Source organism: Oratosquilla oratoria, chromosome 41 (assembly GCF_046742065.1).
Source record: "Oratosquilla oratoria isolate Oo_2021 chromosome 41, ASM4674206v1, whole genome shotgun sequence".
NCBI lineage: Eukaryota > Metazoa > Arthropoda > Malacostraca > Stomatopoda > Squillidae > Oratosquilla > Oratosquilla oratoria.
In genome coordinates, this window is record NC_134817.1 from 14,051,268 (window position 1) to 14,074,211 (window position 22,944).

Below are 22,944 nucleotides of genomic sequence, written 5' to 3' on the forward strand. Positions count from 1 at the left end.
GGTAGTGGAGAGTTGATGGTGGAGATGTATCCAGAAAGAGAGTTGATGATAGCAAATACAGTGTTTCGGAAGAAAGTCAAGCTTAAGTACACATGGGAGAGGGTGGTGGATGGAAGGGTGGTAGATAGAGCGTTATTGGACTATGTAGTGGTAGATAGGATTATAATAGGAAGAGTTAAGGATGTACATGTGCTAAGGGGAGAGGCTGGGGGAATATCAGATCATTTTTTGGTGGAAGTTAAGTTGAGAGTGGAGGATAGATGGAGAAAGAGGAAAAGGACAAAAGGTAGGGAGGTGCTTAGAGTGAATTCTTTAAATGAAAAGGAAAAGGAGGAGTACAAGAAGAAGCTGAAGGATAGAGTAGAGCTAGGAGTGGAGGAGGACTGGGGATGGTTCAAGGAGGGAGTCACAAAGTGTGCAAAGATGGTGTGTGGAACAAGAAGGACAGGAGGAAATAGAAGGAAGGGTAGTGAATGGTGGAATGAGGAAACAAAGAAGGTTGTAGAAGAGAAGAAGCGAGCTTTCACAGATTGGTTACAAAATAGGACGAGGGAGTCATATGAGAGGTACAAAGAAAAGAAAAGTAAAGCACAAGGTAAAGGAGGCAAAGAGGAGAGCAGATGTGAAGTGGGGTAAGAGTATGACAGAAAATTTTGAAAGTAATAAAAAGATGTTTTGGAAAGAAATTAAGAGAGGAAGAGGAGGCGAATCAAGTAGAGAAGAAAAGGTAAAAGGTGCAGATGGAGAGTTGATAATGGAAGAGAAGGCAGTAGTAGGAAGATGGGCAGAATATTTTAGGGAGTTGCTTAATGTGAAGGAGGATAGGGAGGGAAAGATAGTTGCAGTGGAAAATGCCAAGAAAATGAGAGTGATGAGTGAGGAAAATGGAGGAGAAATAAGGAAGGATGAAGTGAAGGCAGTTGTTAAGATGATGAAAGCAGGTAAGGCACCTGGTCTGGATGGATGCCATGCAGAATGTCTAAAAAAAAAGAGGTACAGTGATGGTGGACTGGCTGGTGAGATTATTTAATGTTTGCTGGAGAGAGGGTAGAGTGCCGGAGGACTGGAGGAGTGCCTGTATAGTTCCACTTTACAAGGGAAAAGGGGACAAGTGTGAGTGTAGTAGTTTCAGAGGGATTAGCTTGTTAAGTGTAGTTGGGAAGGTTTATGGGAGGATCTTGATTGAGAGGATTAGGAGAGGAACAGAGGGAGTAATTGGTGAGGAACAGTGTGGATTTAGGATGGGTAGAGGTTGTGTAGATCAGATCTTTGTGGTAAGACAGATATGTGAGAAAGCTAAAGGAAAGGGGAAGGATGTTTTTTGGGCTTTTATGGATCTGGAAAAGGCTTATGACAGGGTAGACAGGAAGGCACTATGGGAGGTTTTGCGGATATATGGGATAGGAGGGAAGCTTCTGGGAGCTGTCAAGAGTTTTTACGATAGTAGTAGAGCATGTGTCAGGATTGGAAATGGAGAGAGTGAGTGGTTCGAGGTAAAGGTGGGACTTCGTCATGGATGTGTTATGTCGTCCTGGCTGTTCAACTTGTACAAGGATGGGGTGGTGCAAGAGGTAAATGCAAGGGTGATGGGTCAAGGATTGGAGATGGTTAAAGAAAATGGAGAAAAGTGGGAGGTGAGCCAGCTGCTGTTTGCGGACGACACTGCGCTTGTGGCAGGATCGGAGGAGGGATTGAGGAAGTTGGTGACAGAGTTTAGGAGAGTGTGTGAAAGAAGAAAGCTGAAGATAAATGTGGGTAAAAGTAAGGTGATGAGATGTACAAGGGGTGAAAGTGGCAGTAGACTGGAAGTGAGCATCAAGGGAGAGCGACTGGAGGAAGTGGATAGTTTTAGATACTTGGGTGCAAATGTGGCAGGAAAAGGAGTGAAAGTGGAGGTAGAATGTAGATTGAGAGAAGCGAGTGAATGCCTTGGTAGTTTAAAAAGTGTAATGAGGAATAGACATTTGGGAATGGATGCTAAGAGGAGACTGTACGAAGGAGTGATTGTGCCAACAGCACTGTATGGAGCAGAAACATGGAACATAAGAGAGGAAGAGAGAAGGAATTTGAATGTGTTTGAGATGAGGTGTCTGAGAAGTATGATTGGGGTTACTAGGCTAGAGTGAGAAATGAGGAGGTGAGGAGGAGAACAGGGGTGGAAAGGGAGTTGGGAGATAGGGTTGATGAAAGAGTATTAGGATGGTTTTGACACATGGAAAGAATGAGTGAAGAAAGACTGGTAAAAGAGGTATGGAAGGCAGATGTGGGGGGAGTGAACATGAGGGGACGTCCTAGGATGAGATGGATGGATGGGGTGTAGGGGACTTTGGGGAAGAGAGGAATGTCTGTTGAGGAAGGAGGGGAGAGGACAGAAGACAGGGGTGAATGGAGAATGGTTATATATGAATGATGCTGTGATGCATGAGGTGGAATGGGCAGGGGGATAGGGGTGAGGGAGTATGTGTGAGCAAAATTTGATGCAGCCCGAAGGGATTTCTCCCCATCTTCTCCTTTTATGCATGGGGGGATGGAGAGGGGGGGTCACTGATTTAATGAAGCGGCCTTGCTGTGGATGTGCTGTGTCTTGTGACACTGCCTCTGACCCAGGGCAGTGGACAAAGTGCAGGGATGACCCGTCATCCAGGAGGTGCTAAGATGGGAGGGAGGGTGGAGGGGAGTGGAGTGTATTTAGGGATGGAATGGGTGGGAGTGGTTTCTATGCCCTTTTCTTTTTGGCTACCTCCCTTGTAAGAGAGCCTACACACGGAGCGTCTTTGTGACGTGCGTCATTTATGACGATCGTCGAAAAAGACGCTCGTTTTTAGATAACTATACTCGCAAACGTTGTCCTACACACGCAGCGTTAAAATGACGGTCGTCATTATGGCGCCTGAGTGTTGCGCATCATCCTGCTAATTTCAGTCGTTGCTTGCACTGCTTAGCAGGTGGACGGTGTGTATTTTCTACGTGACCTACACACAGAGCGTCGCGTTGTGATTTTGTACTCTTTTCTTCTCTATATTATTTACAGCTGGTACAGCATATTGTACTATACACTACATAAGGTATGGGGGCAGTAATTTGTTCAAATAGTTTATAGTTGAATTAAAGCGAATGTTATAGTTTTTATAAAGTTATGTTGATACTTTTGTACGTTTTTATTTGGCCTCTTCCTTAGTGACGCCAACACTATGACATATCAAGTGATGTCATGTTGCTATATTATACATTATTATTTTTTTTACATTTTATTATCAGAATTATGGGAGAAGACCTGGATTGTGAACTATTCATTGATTTAATAGAAGAGAGAGCCTGTCTATAGGACCTATATATCGAAGCTTACAAGGACAAGCAAAAGAAGGCAAACGCATAGGCGGAAATTGGAGAAAAAATGGTAGAAAATTTCAAGAACCAAAGTGAGCAGGAAAAAAATTAAACATGTAAGTAAACATTATATTTTGATAGATATATGTACAGATTTTTAAGACTAAATTGTGCTTATATTTTCTCATACTGCCATGGGAGAGCACCGTCTTCAGTGACAAAAAAAGAAGCAAAAGATTCTCTTACTTTATTGGCATTTCTCCCACCTTGAACATTTGCAGCTAATATTATATTTTCCAATCCTGATTTATCATGGGAATTTCTTTCTCCGTCATGATTTCAGTGTCCATCACGTTTTCGTACAAAATTATGCAGTATGCAACAAGCTCTTGTTATGATTTCTGCTAATTCTACAGATACATTCAAAGGTCTTTGAAATATCCTCCATTTATTTGCCAATATGCTGAATGTACATTCGATATATTGCCTCACCCTAGTTAAGCGATAGTTAAATATTCTCTTTTTCTCTATTAGCTGATTTCCTGAATAGGGGCACAGCATTTTCTGAGATAATGAGAAAGCTTCGTCTGCAACAAAAACGTATGGAATTTGTCCTCGCTGATCTTGCGTTGTTGCAGCTTCGGGAATGTTGAGATTCTTATTTTCCAGTAACTGATAGAAATGGGAATTTTTGAAAATGTTTGAATCGCTGTCTTTACCGTACAATCCAACATTGATATAAGTAAAGCAGTAATCTGCATCACATATAGCAAGCAAAACTAATGAAAAAAAGTTTTTATAGTTGTAATATAGACTTCCTGAATGGGATGGCTTTGTAATCCTAACATGTTTCCCATCAATAGCTCTGAGGCAATTGGGGAAATTAGCATTTTTTTCAAAATTGATGCAAATTGTAAGCCAATCCTCTTGTGATGGTTTAGGCATACATACTTTCAAAAGAATGTTCCAAATCTGACTGCATACTTCACTTATAATACACTGTATAGTGCTATACCCAATCTTGTGAGAGTAGTGAAGATCCACCATAGAGTGCCCACTTCCAAGATACCTGAAACAAAAAACCAAACATTGATAATGATATGTGATTATTTTCAAGAACTGTTTCCCAAAGTTTAGTCGTTCATTATATGAACTGCAAATCATCAAATCATCAAATTTTCACATCAAAATAATCTTTGTTAATTTCAGTCGAACATAAATAGAAATTAAACCTCAGATAAAAATTACTTCAAACTTATATGTTATTATAACATATTATATATATATATATATATTATAACATATATATAGATAACATATATATATATCATTATAACTTTTTTTTGCAGGCAGAAACCTTCAAACTAAATGAAGATCCATAAGGGATAGATATGCAGGGACAAGAAAAGAGTGTCCTTCTGGGTCAGGAAAGAAAAACAAAAAACCGTATCTATATCAAGAAAGATTATCTTTTCTTTAAAAAATGTATGAAAATAGGGCAACATCTAGCTCCTTATTCCAGGAAAGCAATGAAATAGATCGAGCCAAAGAAGGCTGCACTACCCAAGCTAATGAACCAAAACAAAACACTCAGAAGTATTCCAGAAAAAATAAAAGGGATCAAATTGAAGACAAACTTGTTGGTTTCATTGATGCCAGCAGGAATAAACAGAGTAATGATTTTGTAAAATTTTGTGAGTCTCTCTACCCCAATATGTCTAGTTTCACTGAGGAAGAGATGTTTGAAGTAAAATCGGATCTGTTATATTTGGTTAGAAAAATCAAAGAGAGAAAAAACCGAGAAAAAGAAATTGCACGTTGCCAATCAACTGTTTCAGGATACACTATGATGTATCCTGAACATAACATGATTCCTAGCAGTTACAATATTCATGAACCTTCTCCATGACATATGGCTCAAGCTACTACTCCCATTGTGCAGCAGGGACCTACGTCACCTATTGACCTATTGATTCAATTCTTTCTGAAACTTCAGAAATACTTGATGTCATGAACTACCAATAATTTTTTTTCATTTTGTTTTTTAAATAAATGGATTTCGGTAAACATATACATTGTTTTCTTACCTTAAAGTTATTCAGAGTCTTTCACTAGGCGGTATTGCTTGTCTCATATTGGTATCCTTTTTTTTCCAACGATGGTTTCAGGTAATTTAGTAATTCATCAGATGAGTCCATGGACATTCGAAAATAGTTGAAAATTTTTTGATCATCATTTCTAAGTTCAGCAAATAATTTTGTAAAATATTTAGTGTTATTGGCTAACATTGGGTGAATCCACATTTTCCTCTTCTTTCTTCTGTAGAGCTTTCTGTACACTGTGTATGCAATTAAAACATCAGTAATACCGTCATCACTTGTTTCCATTTCTGTATTTTATAATACAAACACGTCTTTCTTCCTCAACTTGTGGCACTGTACTACCAATTGAAACAGAAAACAACGCCATGTGTGTAGGTTAGGGCATTATTTTGACGGTCATCATAAATGACACACGTCACAAAGACGCTCCGTGTGTAGGCTCCTTAAGGGGGAAAAAGCCTTGGTATATGTATGTATGTACTATCCTCAACATTTCGAGAAAACAATATTTAGATGACTATTATTTCACTCTTTCACTCTTATGTCATTTTAAATCTACCGCTCAGATTAAGTCAGCTGTGTGACCTCTGTTTTCTTTACTCCTCAAATGTAAACAGGCATGGACGTTCTGACATTTCATCCTCCTGCACAATAACGCAAACCACAAGTAAGATATATGTTGTATTTTATGATGTGTATGTGACATGTGAATGTATCTATGCTTCGTATTTGAATAAATATATGTGAACAATAAAGTGATTATGATGGAATTATCAAGTGACATGCAAATGTAGAATTTAGATATTTAAAATAGTTACCCACTAAAACTAAAGAAAATCTATTGAACACTAGAGAAAAATGTTCCATCTAATAAAATATTATTGTATATCCTTGAAAAAATGACATATCTTACATTTGTATATTTCTATTTTTTTTTATAGGCATGGTTACTATCAAGAGAGAGGACATAGTGACCTATTATTTGTCGAGGGATAGAGACATCACTTTTGATCAGGCAATCGATCTAGCAATAAAGAACCATCAACAGACTTACAACCACTCCAGAATGTTATCAAAGAAACACAAGAAAACCCTCACATGCCAATTCAAAGACAAGTGGAGAAAAAATCATCGTATAAAGAGCCATTTCTTACGTAAAAATAGAAACTGGCTCAATGGTGACATTAGACTTGTGACAGAAATGATTGAAGAAAGTAATATGAACATGAAAAATGAAAGTGAGTGCTCAAATGATTGTAGTAGAGGAAGACCTGTGGCAGAATTTGGTGAGGCAAGTGACAGCACAAAACCCAGAAGAACCAGACTTCTTCGAGAACAGTTCTCCACTGATGAATTGGCTTATGCAACTAAAATGAAATTGTGCAATGAAGGAAAGGTTCATGCAGCTAAATTATGCGACCAAGCCACATCTTCATCATCAAAGGTGGCAGAAATTTTGAAAAAAGCAAACCACAATAATGAGTCTATGTTCTCACCAGTTGAAGCCTTAAATATTATTGTAAAAACCAACATGAGTAAAGACATTTATGTTTTCTTAAGAGAGGCTCATAGACAGAAAGGGTGCTACATGTATCCTTCATATGAAAAAGTACTCTGTGAAAAACAAAAGTGTTACCCTGTAGGTATTAATGTCACGGAATTTGAAGCGAAACTTCCATTACAAAGTCTATTATCCCACACAGTTCAGCGTCTCTTAGTGGCCCAACAGACTGCCATTGATATCTGCAAGTCCAACTTCTCCAGTAACAATGGTGGTCAAAGTAAACTGACTCTAGAACTATTGACAAAATATGGGATTGATGGAAGTGGGGACCAGGCCTTGTATTCAATCAAATTTAATCAAGAATTGCACAGTGATGTAAGTGAGGCAAGCATACTATCAAGCTTCATTTGCCCCATAAGGTTGTCCCTTAGAGATTGTAACAAAATAATTTGGCAGAATCCAGCTCCCTCTTCTCCCTTTTATTGTCGTCCTGTGAAACTTAGCTTCAGTAAAGAAACTGCAGAAAACACACGGCAAGAGATACTGGAACTTCAAGAGGCAATAGCAAACCTTCCACCTACAGTAATTGAAAATGTTGAAGTTCATCACAAGTTAATACTGACCATGGTTGATGGGAAAGTTTGCCAGGCACTAACAAATACTCCATCTGCAGCATCCTGCTATATATGCAAACCAAAGACAAACCCATCTGCTATGAATAACTTGCAAACTATAGAGGAAAAAGAGATTGATGAAAATGCATTTTCCTTTGGACTATCTCCACAGCACCTCCTCATCAACACTATGGAATGCATTTTGCATATAGGATACAGAATGAAGCTAAAAACATGGATGATAAAGGGAGATGAGAAAAAGAAGATATACAATGAAGAAAAAAAGAGGATATACATGGAATTAAAGAATGAATTGGGCCTAAATGTAGACTGTCCGGCTAAAGGATCTGGAACTACAAATAATGGAAACACAGCTAGAAGGTTTTTTGCAGATCCAGAAAATATATCAAGAATTACTGGAGTTGATGCAAGGCTAATTCATCAACTTTCTGTTCTGCTGTGTGCTCTTAATGCAGGATATGACATAGACAGTACCAGCTATGAAGAATATGCTAAGAAAACTGCCAACCTCTATGTTGAACTCTACAAGTGGTACTGTATGCCTGTTTCAGTTCACAAGATGTTAATGCATGGCAGTCAAGTGATCGAGTCCCTATGTATACCTGTGGGACACACATCTGAAGAGGGACTAGAGGGAACACACAAGATCCTGAGGAATGCAAGAGAGAACCATACCTCCAAAAAATCAAGAATAAGGTCCAACACTGATCTCATGCATTGGCTGCTACTAATATCAGATCCCGTCCTTGCTGGATTCCGAAAGAAATGTACGCATAAGCTACAGCAGCTGCCATCAGAGGTCTTGCATCTATTAAAATCTCCTGAAGTGTAAAGCTCTTTTTATAACACAGAGAGAGAGAGAGTGTGTGTGTGTGCAATAGAAAGAGAGGTATAGACAGTTAGGCTAGCATTTAATGATGTATCATATTTAAGTTTGCTCCTTCATTACGACTATATATTTTTTTATTGTATATAATAATTGTCATATACCTGATTGTTATAAATGTTTATTTTCCCAAGTGTGTGTTTACTACTTAGTATATTGCCTGACATCATTGTAGAACTAAATGTGAATTCAACACTATGTATACAAGTGCAAACATTTGGTTATGACCAAAAAAAAAAAAAAAAGCTATGTCAGTGAATATGGGATGTTAAATACCATAGGTTATTGCTCACAAATTTGGAAAATCTGACTACTGTGCTATTTCACATTTCTTGCTAGAAACATACATTCATTTGTTGTTGAGTGATACATTACAGTGATACATCAACCCATACCTGCACCATGCTGGCCAAGAAAGAACCTGAGAAGCGTAAGCGTGTAACCCTTAGTGTGGCAACCAAGCTAGAGTTAATTGGGAAGTTGGAGAAGGGCATAAGTATATCAAAAGTGTGTAAAGCAAGGCTGACACTTGCACGATTCTGTGGCACACATTGGCATGACTCGAGTCGTGCTAATGCGCAAACTAGTCGTAAATTGGCATGAACTGTGCGTAAATCCATCGTGACTGCGTGCCATGTCGGGACAAGAATTTTGAAATGTTCAAAATTTTGGTCATGACAAAATTTTGCGACCGTGTCGTGAACTATGCGCAAACTGTTCATAAACTCGTCATGAACTCGTCGGGACAATGCGGGAGGATGCGTGCCAGTGTGTGGCAGTGCGCGCCATGCCATGACTGTCACGAACTGCCACGAATAGTTCACGAACAGCTCACGTCGAGTTCATGAGTAGTTCACGACTACTGCACGACAGTGGCACTCGCGTCGGTGTGGGGGTATATGTAGGGCTTCCTTGACACTGCTCGCCATTCCAGAGATCGCCAGCGAAGAGACAACGTATATCACAGAGACAACATGCCTAAAACAAAGCAGACACGAGGAAGAGCAAAGCAGAGAAGGCCGGAAGCCAACAGGCCAGAGGTAGAGACCGCTGAGAGAGATCATTCCCCCCAGTCATCCATATCAAGTGTCGATGTTATCCCGGAGACACAGCAGGATCCACTCGAAAGCCAGAGACAGCCATCGAGTGAGGACGAGGCTACCAGGCAGCAGAAGAAGTGGGTCCGGGTGTCCAAGAAAGAAATCCCTGAGTACCGCTGGACAGAGGAGGCCGAGTTGAGGTTGGCCGAGCTTGTGAAAGAGAACCCCCAGGTGTATGACAAGAAGCAGAAGGAGTGGCTCAACGTGGCGGCCAAGAACAGCCAGTGGGACCGAGTCGGAGAGCAGCTGGAGCCTCCTGCCACTGGTCCCCAATGCAAGAAGCACTATGAGAACATGAGAACCAGGGTGGGGAAGATTATGAAGAAGGAGAAGAAGAGTGGGGCTGGCCAGCCACAGAGGAGTGCCCGTGACAACCAGATCATGGAGACCTGGAGTTTCCTGATGCAACACATCGTCTGGGGAGAGACAGTCCCCAGTGAGCAGTTTGCTGTCCCAGAGTCAGCTGCAGTGACGATCAGCGACGACGATGATGAAGTGAGGTCCACAGGCTCCCAGAGCCAAGCATCTACTACCACCGGGAAGGGCAAGGGTAAGGGGAAGCGGTCCAGGCCACCAACAACAGAGACAGCCACCACAACCGCTGACACCGGGGTGACCCAGAGCGACCTCAGTGATGCAGTGAAGCAGGTGAGAATCCCAATGTCTACATGCAGATTGTATTCCAGTTTGATCCATTGCTCTTGACATGACATGTGCAATATGTTGTATTGAAATGCTGTACTAAATTGTTCCAATGTTTGTATGTTTCAGATCCTCTCTAAAGCAGATTCCTTGGGGGCCAGCCACTCCTATACCGGCCAACAGAAGATCATACACAATTTTGCGTGCCTGCTGGAAGGGCCCATGCAGGGCATCCCGGAGGACTCTTGGCATGAATTCCAGATAGACTGTCTCAACCTTGTCCACTGCAACAGGCAGCAGCGTCAGCTCTTCCAGCAGCCACAGCAACAACCATCCGTGACCTGGCCAGCCCCACAGCAGCAGCAACCTTGGCAGCAACCTCCAGCTAGTCAGCCATCACCTCTAACCTGGATGCCGCTCCAGTCACCACAGTCTTCAGGCCAGTCGTCCTGGACCCGTAACACGTAGTGGGAACCAGGGATGCCACCTGCACCGTCAGCCACCCTTGTCCAGGCTCCTTCACCAACACCTTCAGTGTCATCCCTGTCAGCCACCTTGAAGACACCTGTGACACCACTCAGCTTCCCAGCCCTGACCGCGGGGTCTGTCGACAGCAGCCTAGAGGGTATTTCACCCTCAACCCTCTTCACCTCCAAGGAACTCGACACACCACCAGTACAACGGGTATCTCCAGGCAGCGGTACCAGCACCAGCAAGGACACTGAGTGAAAGACTTTACAAAGTGAGAGACTTTTGGCAGTCAGAGCCATTGAGAGACTTTTAGATATTTGTAAATAGTTGTACATATTTGTTGTTTGCTGTTTTCATGTTAATAAATTGTTATCTTATTTCAAAATACTTGTTTTTCTTTTTAACCTAAAAGTTAAAGAGAAACGAAACGAAACGAAAAAAAGAATAAATGAAAAAGAAACGAAAAAAATAAAGGACAACAAAAAAAAAAAACACTCACCTAAAAAAGGCAAAAAGAAACGAAGAAATTGAAGTAAACAAACGAAAATAGAAATGAAAAGAGAGAGAAACGGAAAAGAAACGCAAGAAACGAAGGATTTCGTTTTTTTTTGGGGGGGTGAGGGGACTTTCTTGTGTTTCTTTTCCGTTTCTCTTTCTGCTGCTGAGGTGGCTGCCAAGGTTGCTGCTGCTCTGGGGCTGGCCAGGTCATGGGTGGTTGTTGTTGTTGTTGTTATTGTTGTTCCCTAGACTGTCCAAGCAGTCCCGTCTCCCCAAGGAATGCCACAACCGAAACTGGGTTTTCCCATAAATCCTTTATAGAGTGTATGTTGTGTTGTTTGCGTGCATGATTGTGTATAATGCAGTCTTCCATTATGTGTTGTATGGTATGGGGTGAAGTGTTACATCCTGGGCAGCTGTTCACAATGCGGTCATCCAGCCTCTTCTGGTAGCTTAGAAGTGCTGGGTGGTGGCCACACCGCAGTCTGGCCAGGTGGACTCTGTCCTTTCATGGGAGAGAGGATTCAGAAGGGTGGATATCAGGGGGTCTGGCATGCAGCAGTGTGTTGTCTTTCAGTGTGTTAATGGAGCAGTGAGTGATATGATTATGAATATGTTTCCGGAGGCTGGTATTTGGTGGTTGTGGAGGAAGAGAAGAGAGTATCTGTGTGTGATACAGGTCTTTGGGTGTTGTTTTAATGTTTCTTGGTGTGTGAGGGTGTTCTGCTATGTAGTGTAGTGGGTGTGATGTGTTTGTGGTGGCTGCGGCAAGTGTTTGTGTGCCTCTCATGTCGAGGTGGTCCTTGACTTTGAGGACTTTTGTTTCATGGTGTAAATGGTCTAGGTGTTGTATTTGTGCAGCCTGTAATTGTTTTTAGGGCTTTGTTTTGTATGAGCGTGGTTGTTGCTGTGGCTGCTGGAAGAGCTGACGCCGCTGCCTGTAGCGGTGCAGATCCAAGAAAAGAAGGAAAGACACTCCCCTCCCCTAACCCCAAAGACAAGAAAAGGAAAAGAGTGTTTTTTTTTCTTCTTTTTTGGGGGTGGGGGGTGGGGGAATCATCTTTTCTCATTATTCATTTTCAGTGTTTTAATTTTTTTCTGACTTCCTTTCTTTAATGTCTTTTATTTTCTATTCCTTCATTACTTTTGGGGGGGAGTTTCGTTTCTATTATTTAAAAAATGGAACAACTGTGGATGCAGCTCATGGAGCTACTACCATTCTTTCTTGCCAAGGGACAGCACCAGCAGGGGACATGTAGTAATGTGACAGGTAGTTTCGCTGATCCTTTGCATCCTTCTGGGTATGATGGCCGGTTAGAGGCAGCAGCCCCTGCAGGTGTCGGTCAGTCCTCCATCCACCAGGGATAAGATCATGTGTGTCCGGATCTTCGCGGTCCACTTCTGAAATTGCGTGTGGGTATCTGATGAGGATGAGGTTGTGCAGGACACAGGCGCACATGGTTATCAAGGTGATGGTGTCGGGGTGCTGATGCATCGTCGTCAAAAAGCAACGGAACCTTTGACACAAAATTCCAAAGGCATTCTCCCCACATGAGTGAATTTACATCACAAAAAGAAATATCAGAACATCTATCAAAATTGGACGTCAGAAAATCACATGGCCCGGATGGAATTGCAAATTGGATTCTAAAAGAATGCAAAGAAGAGCTAATGGACAAAATACACATCATAATAAATAGCTCACTCAAGGAAGGAAAGATACCTAATGACTGGAAAAATGCTAACATTGTACCAATATATAAAGGAGGAAACAAGGAAGAACCCACCAACTATAGACCAGTATCACTAACAAGCACTATAGCCAAAATTTGTGAGAAAATCATCAAGAATAGATGGGTAAAACACCTGGAAGATAACAACATATTAAACCCAAGACAATTCGGGTTCAGACAAGGTAGATCATGCACCACAAACTTGATATGCTTCTACTCAAGACTAATAGACATAGTGCAAGAAAGAAACGGATGGGCTGATTGTGCATTCCTAGACTTGCAAAAAGCATTTGACAAAGTACCACAGAAAACTACTAAAAAAACTGGAACACATAGGAGGAATATGAGGGAACCAACTAAAATGGATGGAGGACTTCCTGACTGGAAGAAAGATGAGAGTAGTACTCAGAGAAAAATATTCAGATTGGAAAGAGGTGATTAGTGGAGTACCGCAAGGATCTGTACTGGCTCCAATAATGTTTGCTATCTATATGAATGATATGGACGAGGGCGTGAACTGTTACATAAGCTTCTTTGCTGATGACGCCAAACTGTTAAGGAAAGTAGAAACTGATAAGGACTGTGAAGCACTGCAAGAAGATCTGAATAGGGTATGGAACTGGAGTCAGAAATGGGAAGTGGATTTTAATACTAAGAAGTGTAGCATAATGGAGTTTGGAAAAAGCAAAAACAGAATATCAGGAAAATATACAATTGGAACCAAGGAAGTAAAGAAAGTAGGATCCGAAAAAGACTTGGGAGTCATTATCACAAACGACTTGTCCTATGATACACAGATTAACAAAATTGTCAGGGAGACTTACAACTTGCTAAGATCAATAAAAGTGGCTTTTGCTTACCTGGACGAAGACATGATTAAAAAAATATTGGTTACATTGATAAGGCCTAGACTAGAGTATGCGGCGACATTGTGGTCCCCCAGTACCAAAAAGAACATAAAGAAAATAGAAAGAATCCAAAGAGCAGCTACAAAAATGGCACCTGCACTTGCAAACCTATCATACGAGGAGAGATTGGCTAAACTGGAGCTACCAACACTGGAGCAAAGAAGAGAGAGAGGAGACCTACTGACCATCTACAGAATCATGAAAGGCACAGAGATACTTGATAGAGAAGAATTACTAAACTGGGACAAGAGAAACACAAGAGGACATGGAAGGAAATTAAGAAAACATAGCTATAGAAGAGAACTGAAGAAAAACAGTTTTCCACATAGAGTTTTAGACACTTGGAACAAACTGGATAATGAAATAGTAAGCGCAAAAACCATTCATGAGTTTAAAAGCAAACTAGACACTGAGAGATACAATGGCGGGACAACACGAGCATAGCTCCCCTTCCCGCAAAATACAACTAGGTAAATACAACTAGGTAAATAAATACAATCTGTAGCTGTATATGCGTTCTCGTAGGACCTGTGACCGATGGGAGAATGGTTTCATCATCCAGGTTCGGAGAGCAAAGGCGTCATCCCCTATGAAGTGATAGGGCACTGGCTGGTCATCATTAGGGAGTGGTTCTGGTTGAGGCACTCCAGCTCTGTTCTCTTCTACAGCATCATGCAGGGAACAGTTACTCCATGTTCCTCCATCTGATGCACCACCCTCTGCCCCAACATCCACATAGAGGAACTTGTAGGTAGCATCTGCCACTGCCATCAGTACAATGCTGTGGAACCCCTTGTAGTTGTAGTAGTAAGAGCCAGCATTGGGTGGCTTCTTCATGGCGATGTACTTGCCGTCCACAGCCCCCAGACAGTTGTGGTAGTTCCATCTGGAGCTGAACCTGGCAGCAACTTCCTTCCACTCCTCTTCAGTTTTGGGGCAGTGCAGCACTTCATCCTTGTAGACCGCGATGATGGCTTTACACACCTTGGGTATGAACTTGCAGATGATACTTGCTTCAACCCTGAAGCTGTACTGCAGACTTGGATAGGAATTTCCAGTGGCTAGGAAGCGGAGGGTGGCAGCCAGCTTGAGTCCAACTTGAAGCGGTTCCCTCATGAAGGTGGACTGCTTCTGGAGGTGAGGGGTTAACTTCTCAACCATCTCTTGGAACAGGTCAGGTGTGATTCTGAGGTAATTTTTGTAGCCCCTTTGATTTTCCTTGTGGAGTTCAGTCAGTAGACTGTCATACTGTCCAAACTCGTGCCTTCTGGTCAACCATTCCCTGACCCACACTTTCCTTTGTGCCTTTCTTCGAGGTGGGGTTGCCTTTTCTTGCTCTGCCTCTTCCAGCCTTTTCTGCTGCTCTACAACAATGGCTAGAGCAGCTGCCAGGTATAGGCATCTTCTCTTCTCTGCAATGATTGTGTCTCTGGCATTCAGCATGTTGTCTCTTCCACAGCCAGTCCAAAAATGACCAGGGGTTGGGGAGCCCCCCTTTTTATATGGCGTGCCCAAGTCGGCACGACATCGTCCGAATTGCACAAACTCGTCGTGCCAATGCGGGAAGTGCGTAAACTATGCGCAAACTATGCGTGAACTCGTCGTACCAGTTCGTGTCAATGTGGACACTGATGGGCACGCATTCGTGAACTATTCGTGAACTCGTTGTGAACTCGTTGTGAACTATGTGTGAACTAGTCGTGAACAATGTGGGAGCCTCCCATTTCGTGCCCCAAAATGGCACGACTTGCCACGACAAAATCGTGGCCAAAAGTCGTGCAAGTGTCAGCCTTGCTTAAAGAATATGGTATCAAAAACAGTGTCAGATATTCGAAAATCAAGGGAAAATTGCAAGCCTATGTCTCCCAGTATTGTGTCGATGGTTCCTCTAGCAAAAAAGGGAAATGTCTGTCACAAAAGCACATGAAAATTGGAAAAGAGGCAAGTTTAGATGCCAGTGTGATGAAATGGTATAAACAGCAAAATGCAAAAGGGATAAGTGTGCATGCATGTGAAATTGTTGCTGCTGCCTGCAAGTACACCTAGAAGCTGGAAATTTATCATTTTAAGGCTAGTGATGATTGGTTGTGGCAGTTTAGGAACAGGCATGGTCTCTTCTGCAACTGTATGGGGTGAGGTGGGTGATGCTGACACAACTAGTATTGAACCTTTCTGCCTCAAACTGCAGAAATTAATAGAAGATGAGGGGTTAACATTATCACAAGTGTATAATGGCAATGAAACAGGCATTTTTTGGTGTTTATACCAGAAAATAGCCAGATGAGGAAAGGCAAGGAGACCACTAAGGGGAAAAATCAAGCAAGGAGTGCTTGTCATGTTTGGTATGCACCAGTGCAAGTGGTACCCACTGCCTTAAACTTGCCATTGTTGGGAAATCTAAGGTGCCTCAAGTGTTGCGAGCTGTAATGAATGAACTTCCAGTGATATATTTTAATATCAAGAAGACCTGGTTTGACCAACAAATATTTCTTGATTGGTTCCACAATAATTTTGTACCAGCTGTGAGGAAGTACCAAACAAAAGTTTTGAAAAATGAGGCTAAGGGCTTATAAGTGACAATGGACATATTAAGAGTGGTTTACCTACCACCAAACACCACCTCTGTCATCCAGCCTATGGATCAAAGCATAATATCTGCTTTCAAGCACAGCTACATCTGTTGTTACCTTGATGAAGTGTTGGTGGTGTTGGAGGATGAGAGTGACACCATGGAAGACACCCACAGAGCCCGAACAATTGCCATCATTAAAGCCTACATGATCTGGTCTGGAATTTATAATTTTGCATCAAGTTGGGCAGAGATGAAGATGTCTACACTGGTCAATTGTTGGAAGAAGCTCTTGATTGGCAAGGATGTCTATGCAGACTTTGAAGGCTTTGAAGCTGAGGACTTCCACACACAATCTAAGTGTGGTGGGGAAATGGGGCCTAATGTTGAGGATGTGCGTTAGTGGTTGGAGGAGCAGGATTCATGTGAGGGATGTGAAGTCTTGACCAATAACCAGATTGTTACTGCAGTTGTTAATCCTCCCTTGAGTGACAGTAGTGATGATGAGGATGTGCAGGTGAAACAGTGCAAAATGTCAACTTTGAGACAGGCTGTGGACAGGCTAATTGACTACACAACATACATCAAGTATCCTGAGCAAATGATCAGATATGAAACTCACCTGAGAGTGTTGCATGACATAATACTTAAGGAATAGTACAACATTGGCAAACAGCCAAAAATAAGTGCTTTCTTTGCATCCGAGGGTAAAGTGATTGCTCCAGTTACCCCACTGCTAGCCCACAGCCCCTCAGGCTTGCAAGCCTCAGCTAGCTCAGAGCCCCCTCAGGCTTGCCAGGCCTTGCCACTGCTAGCCCACAGCCTACTAACCCCTTGCCTAGCACCTCTGGCACCAGGGCCCCCTTATCAGACATCTTTGACGTTGATGAGCCATCTGAAGTATCTGTTGGTGAGGGTGGGGCCATGGATCTAGAATAACAATCATTCTAGGTCCTGTAAATGGTGTACATAATGCATACACATACCAAGGGTTTTTTCCTCCTTACAAGGGAGGTAGCCAAAATCAAAAGGCATAAATCCACTCCCACCCATTTCATCCCCACATACTCTACTCCCATTCACCACCCCTCCCCTCCTCATGGCTCCTCCTGGATGACAGGTCATCCCAGCATCTTGCCCACTGCCCTTGGTCAGAAGCAATGCATCAAGACATAGCATATCCATAGTAAGGCCAGTTCGTTTAATCAGCAACCTCCTCTCTCTATCCCCTCATGCAGAAAAAGAGAAAATGGGTAGAAATCCCTTTTGGATGTATCAAAATATCATTCCCACATACTCTTTAACCCCCCACCCCCTTCCATCTATCACAGCAATGTACATGATGCTTGGGATGTAAGGTAAGAAAAACTGTATTTCTGTTCATTTACTTCATACTTACCTGGATGAGAGGTGCTCAGATGAGAGGAAGGGTGGGAGGGGTGTGGAGTGTATTTAGGGATGAAATGGGTGGGAGTGTTTTTATGCCTTTCCCTTTTTGGCTACCTCCCTTGGAAGGGGGAAAAAGCCTTGGTATATGTATGTGTATGTTAAAACTTATTAATAATACAATATTACCAAATAATTTTCAGGCACAGTGAAAGAAACCAATTTGATGCATACCAAACAAATTGCCAACAACAGCCAGTGTGTGTGTGTGTATATACATATACCAAAGGCCCCTTCCCCCTTATACGGGGGGTAGCCAAAAAGAAAAAGGCATAGAAACCACTCCCACCCATTCCATTTCCTACACACTCCACTCCCCTCCACCCTCCTCCCTCCCTCTTATCTTGGTATCTCCTGGATGATGGGTCATCCCTGCATCCTGTCCACTACCCTGAGTCAGAAGCAGTGTCGCAAGACACAGCACATCCACAGCAAGGCCACTTCATTAATTTGGTGACCCCCTCTCTCCGTCTCATGCAGAAAAGGAGAAGACAGGGAGAAATCCCTTTGGGCTGCGTCAAATTATTTCTCATACATACTTCCTCACCCTCCATCCCCCACCCACTCCCCCTCATGCATCACAGCATCATCCATACACAACCCTTCTCCATTCACCCCTATCTTCTGTCCTCTCCCATCTTTCCTCAACAGACATTCCTCTCTTTTGTAATGCCCCTTTTACCCCATCCATCCATCTCATCCTAGGATGCCCCCTCATGTTCACTCCTTCCACCTCTGCCTTCCACACCTCTTTTACTAATCTTTCTTCACTCATTCTTTCCATGTGTCCAAACCATCCTAATACTTTTTCATCAACCCTATCTCCCAACTCCCTTTCCACCCCTGTTCTCCTCCTCACCTCCTCATTTCTCACTCTATCCAGCCTAGTAACCCCTGTCATACTTCTCAGACATTTCATTTCAAACACATTCAAACTCCTCTCTTCCTCTCTTATATTCCATGTTTCTGCCTCATACAGTGCTGTTGGCAGAATCACTTCTTCATACAGTCTCCTCTTAGCATCTATTCCCAGATGTCTACTTTTCAATACACTTTTTAATCCACCAAGGCATTTACTCGCTCCTCTCAATCTACACTCTACTTCCACCCCTACTCCTCCCTTTCCTGCCACATTCGCACCCAAGTATCTAAAACTATCCACTTCCTCCAGTCTCTCACGCTTAATGCTCACTTCCAGCCTGCTGTCACTCTCTCCCCTTGTACATCTCATCATCTTACTTTTGCCCACATTTATCTTCAGCTTCCTTCTTTCACACACCTTCTCAAACTCTGTCACTAACTTCCTCAATCCCTCCACTGATCCTGCTACAAGCGCAGTGTTGTCAGCAAACAACAACTGGCATATTTCCTACTTTTCTCCTTTATCTTTAACCATCTCCAACCCCTGACCCACTACCCTTGCATTCACCTCTTGCACCACTCCATCCATGTATAAATTGAACAGCCAGGGTGACATAACACATCCCTAATGAAGTCCCACCTTTACCTCAAACCACTCACTCTCTCCATTTCTAATCCTAACACAAGCTCTACTACTCTCGTAAAAACTCTTGACTGCTCTTAACAGCTTTCCTCCTATCCCATATATCTGTAGTACCTCCCACAATGCCTTCCTGTCTACCCTGTCATAAGCCTTTTTCAAATCCATAAAAGCCCAAAAACATCCTTACCTTTTCCTATAGTTTTCTCACATATCTGTCTTACCACAAAAACATCCTTACCTTTTCCTATAGCTTTCTCACATATCTGTCTTACCACAAAAATCTGATCTACACAACCCCTACCTGTCCTAAAACCACACTGTTCATCACCAATTACTCCCTCTGTTCCCCCTAATCCTCTCAAATCAAGACCCTCCCATAAGCCTTCCCAACTACACTCAACAAGCTGATTCCTCTGAAACTACTACACTCACACTTGTCCCCCTTTCCCTTGTAAAGCAGAACTATACAGGCAGTCCTCCAGTCCATGATAGACTTTGTAAGGAGAAAGCATGTAAATGTAAAATTATTGTATAATCTAATAGAATGTTGAAATATTGGTTATTTTTATATGATTTTATTGCAGGTGGAAATACAATAACCGAGTCAAAAAATATTTAAAGTTTGATTCAGTTCTTCTCCCATGGCTGAGTACCATTCACCATGTAGTGCTAACAATCCACTACAATGGTTAGGCTAAAGATTATTCACAAACTCCTCCTAGGTTTTTGTAGATAAACCCCTATTCTGAAACCTTACAACCCAAGGTACTTGGATAATTATCTTTCATTTGTCTGTTTGTTCACAAACTCCTCCTAGGGTTTTGGAGATAGACCCCCATAACCATATATATTCTGATACCCTATCACTCCAGGTACTTGGATAACTATATTTCATTAAAAAAAAAAAAATTGGTTAGTGTTAAGGGTTAAAGTTAGGTGAGGTATGGATAGGTTAGGGATTATTCATGAACTCGCAGCAATGTGCAGATATTTGGCAAGTATATATATATATATATATATATATGTATATATATTATGTATATATATATATATATTTATATATATATATATATATATATATATACAGTATGCCCTCGTTAACTCGGACCCTGATAATTCAGATATCGGATAAGGCAGACCGTGGCCGAGAATACAAATGTTTGCCCTCAAAGGCTTACAAGCAGCCATTTTTATGACGCCGATATTTTGTTTTTTACTCAATAGATGGCACGCGGTTATTCTAAATTTTGGCGTTATTCCAAAGCTTGCTGTGGCTATATCAAGTTGTTGAAGGGCTCATCTCCATTTTTCTTCAATAGTTTCTTGCAGAATGCGTGGAAGAGGTGCAGCCAATGCTCGAAAGCTTGTGACTCTATCAGTGACCAAGAAACTTGAACTTGTTCGTAAATTAGAAGGTGGAGCTACTGTGAAAAGCATTTGTTAAGAGTATGGGGTGAAGAAACAAACTGTTTCTGACATTTGGAAAGATAAAGATAAACTCCTAGCATTTTCTTTAAAGTACAATGTGACTAAAGGCCGTGAAAATTCTTCTCTTGGAAATAGAAAAAGGATGTGAGTTTCTAAGGATAGAAATTTGGAAGAAGCGGTAACGAAATGGTTTGTGCAGCAACGATCATGTGGTGTAAAAGTTTGTGGGATTGCTTTTCAAGATGCTGCTCAAAAGTTGGCTAGACATATATATGGGAATTAATGATTTTACTGCTAGTGATGGATGGTTATGGCACTTCAGAAATAGGCATGGGCTTTGTGATAAAAGTTTGCATAGGGAAGCAGGCGGTGCGCCAATCGAAGATGTTGAGCCTTTTAGGCCGAAGTTGAATAAGCTGATCAAAGATGAGGGGCTTTTAACCTCTCAGATTTACAATGCTGATGAAAGTGGTCTTTTTTGGCGTTGTATCCCAAAAAATACACAGGCATTTAGAGATGAAAAAGAAATTCATGGGGAGAAAATATGTAAAGAAAGGATTTCATTCTTGTGTTGCACTAATGCAGATGGCCTGCATCGTTTGTCTCTCACTGTGGTGGGCAAGTCTAAGCGCCCCAGAGTTTTGAAATATTGTATGAACCATCTACCTGTTCATTACTACAACTCGCAAAAGGCTTGGTTCAATATGGACATTTTCCAATATTTGTTTTTTAAATATTTTGTACCAGCAGTTTGGAAATTCCAAGAAGTGCTAGAAATTGCTCCTAAAGATGTGAAGGCTTTGTTGATTTTAGATAACACTCCCGCCCAACCTAGTGAATCAAGCCTTGTTAGTCATGATGGGAAAATTCAAGTTCTTTTTTTTGCCCCCTAATGTCACCTCTCTGATTCAGTTAATGGATTAGAGTGTAATTTATTCCTTTAGGAGACTGTACCAGCGTAAATATCTTGATGAAGTGCTGTGTGTCATTGATGATGAGGATGCTGAGGTTGATAGAAGAGGTGAAAAAAACAGAGAAAATATCCTGAACTACAACATAAAAGGGGCCATATTCAATATTGCAACTACATGGAAAGAGGTCAAAACAACAACACTGGCCAATGCATGGAATTTTTTTTTGTATGGTACTGATGATGTTGAGTACGACTTTGAAGGTTTTGAGCCAAATGATTTTCATTGTCTCCTTAAAAAAGCAGGGGAACATGTTTCTTTGGATGATGTGAGAGAGTGGCTAGAAGAAACAGGTGACCCTGGCCATCATGTTATGACAGATGAAGAAATAGCTGAAGAAATTCTTAAAGGTGACACAGTACAAGAGGAAGATGATGAAGGAAATGATTTGGATGTTCGAATTCCCAAGCTTTCAGTGGTTCGAGAAGCCCTTGACACTATCATAGCATACACTGGTTTAACTGCAGACGAGGAAAGTAACCAGTATTACCCGCATTTAATACCCCCATCCCATTCTAACTCCAATTCCCATACCAACCAAGGAACGGTATGAGAATGGGAGGGGTCGGGAGGGGACCTAAATGGAATGCCAATGGACGCTAATGGAACTCCTTTGAATGGTAGGAACGGTTGGGACGGCTGAGTTCGGGCTGCTTGTTAAAAAATTTAGCCGTTCCCCTCCCGTTTGACGTGAATGGTAATGGAACCTTAGCACATCTGTATTGGAACTGATGGATTGTTAGCAGAACTTAAGGAATGGTAATGCCGCTAATGGATTGTAAGTGAACGGCCACCAAAATTCATTCCGCAGCTGTAGTGCTCTCATACTGTCATTACCCATCTCATACCAATCCTGCAACAACCTCAGACGTTCTAATTTCTATTTACGAATTGAAGTAGATTTTCTAACATTCTGGTAGCGTTCCGTTACCTTTCCCATAGCATCCTGATAATGTCCCAACCGAACCACTACCGTTTGAATGGTTCCATTACCATTCCATTAACGTTTTGACTGTGTTGACTATAGGAGCCAAGTTCCATTACCGCTCACAGTTTATGCCCAACCTAGCTAGAGTTCACATCCCCATGCCAGAATTTTAATACATCATTTGTTGCTATATTTGCAGAAGTAATAAAATACCGAAAGCAAAGGTTGGCCCAAAGGGACAGAAGAGGAAATGGACACCATCACCTGACCTACAACCAAGTCCTATTGTTCA

General features: G+C 41.8%; 1 protein-coding gene and 1 pseudogene across 4 annotated transcripts in view; both read left to right on the forward strand.

Moving 5' to 3' along the window:
- The window catches only part of LOC143020994 (uncharacterized), a 95,036-nt gene that overhangs the window by 54,107 nt on the left and 17,985 nt on the right, over positions 1 to 22,944 (forward strand). Inside the window, exons 6-7 of one of the 4 annotated variants that reach the window (XM_076178083.1) lie at positions 9,389 to 10,202; positions 10,326 to 10,947. The exons of 2 other annotated variants lie outside the window; for them this stretch is intronic. In XM_076178083.1, coding sequence (XP_076034198.1) covers positions 9,389 to 10,202; positions 10,326 to 10,664 — 1,153 coding nt within the window. In that variant the 3' untranslated portion in view covers positions 10,665 to 10,947. Of the gene's footprint in view, positions 1 to 6,046; positions 6,097 to 6,370; positions 8,405 to 9,388; positions 10,203 to 10,325; positions 10,948 to 22,944 lie in introns of those variants that run through there. One more of the 4 variants, XM_076178081.1, reaches the window with a different exon arrangement.
- Positions 3,315 to 22,944, forward strand: part of LOC143020995 (uncharacterized) — a 31,772-nt pseudogene continuing 12,142 nt past the window's right edge.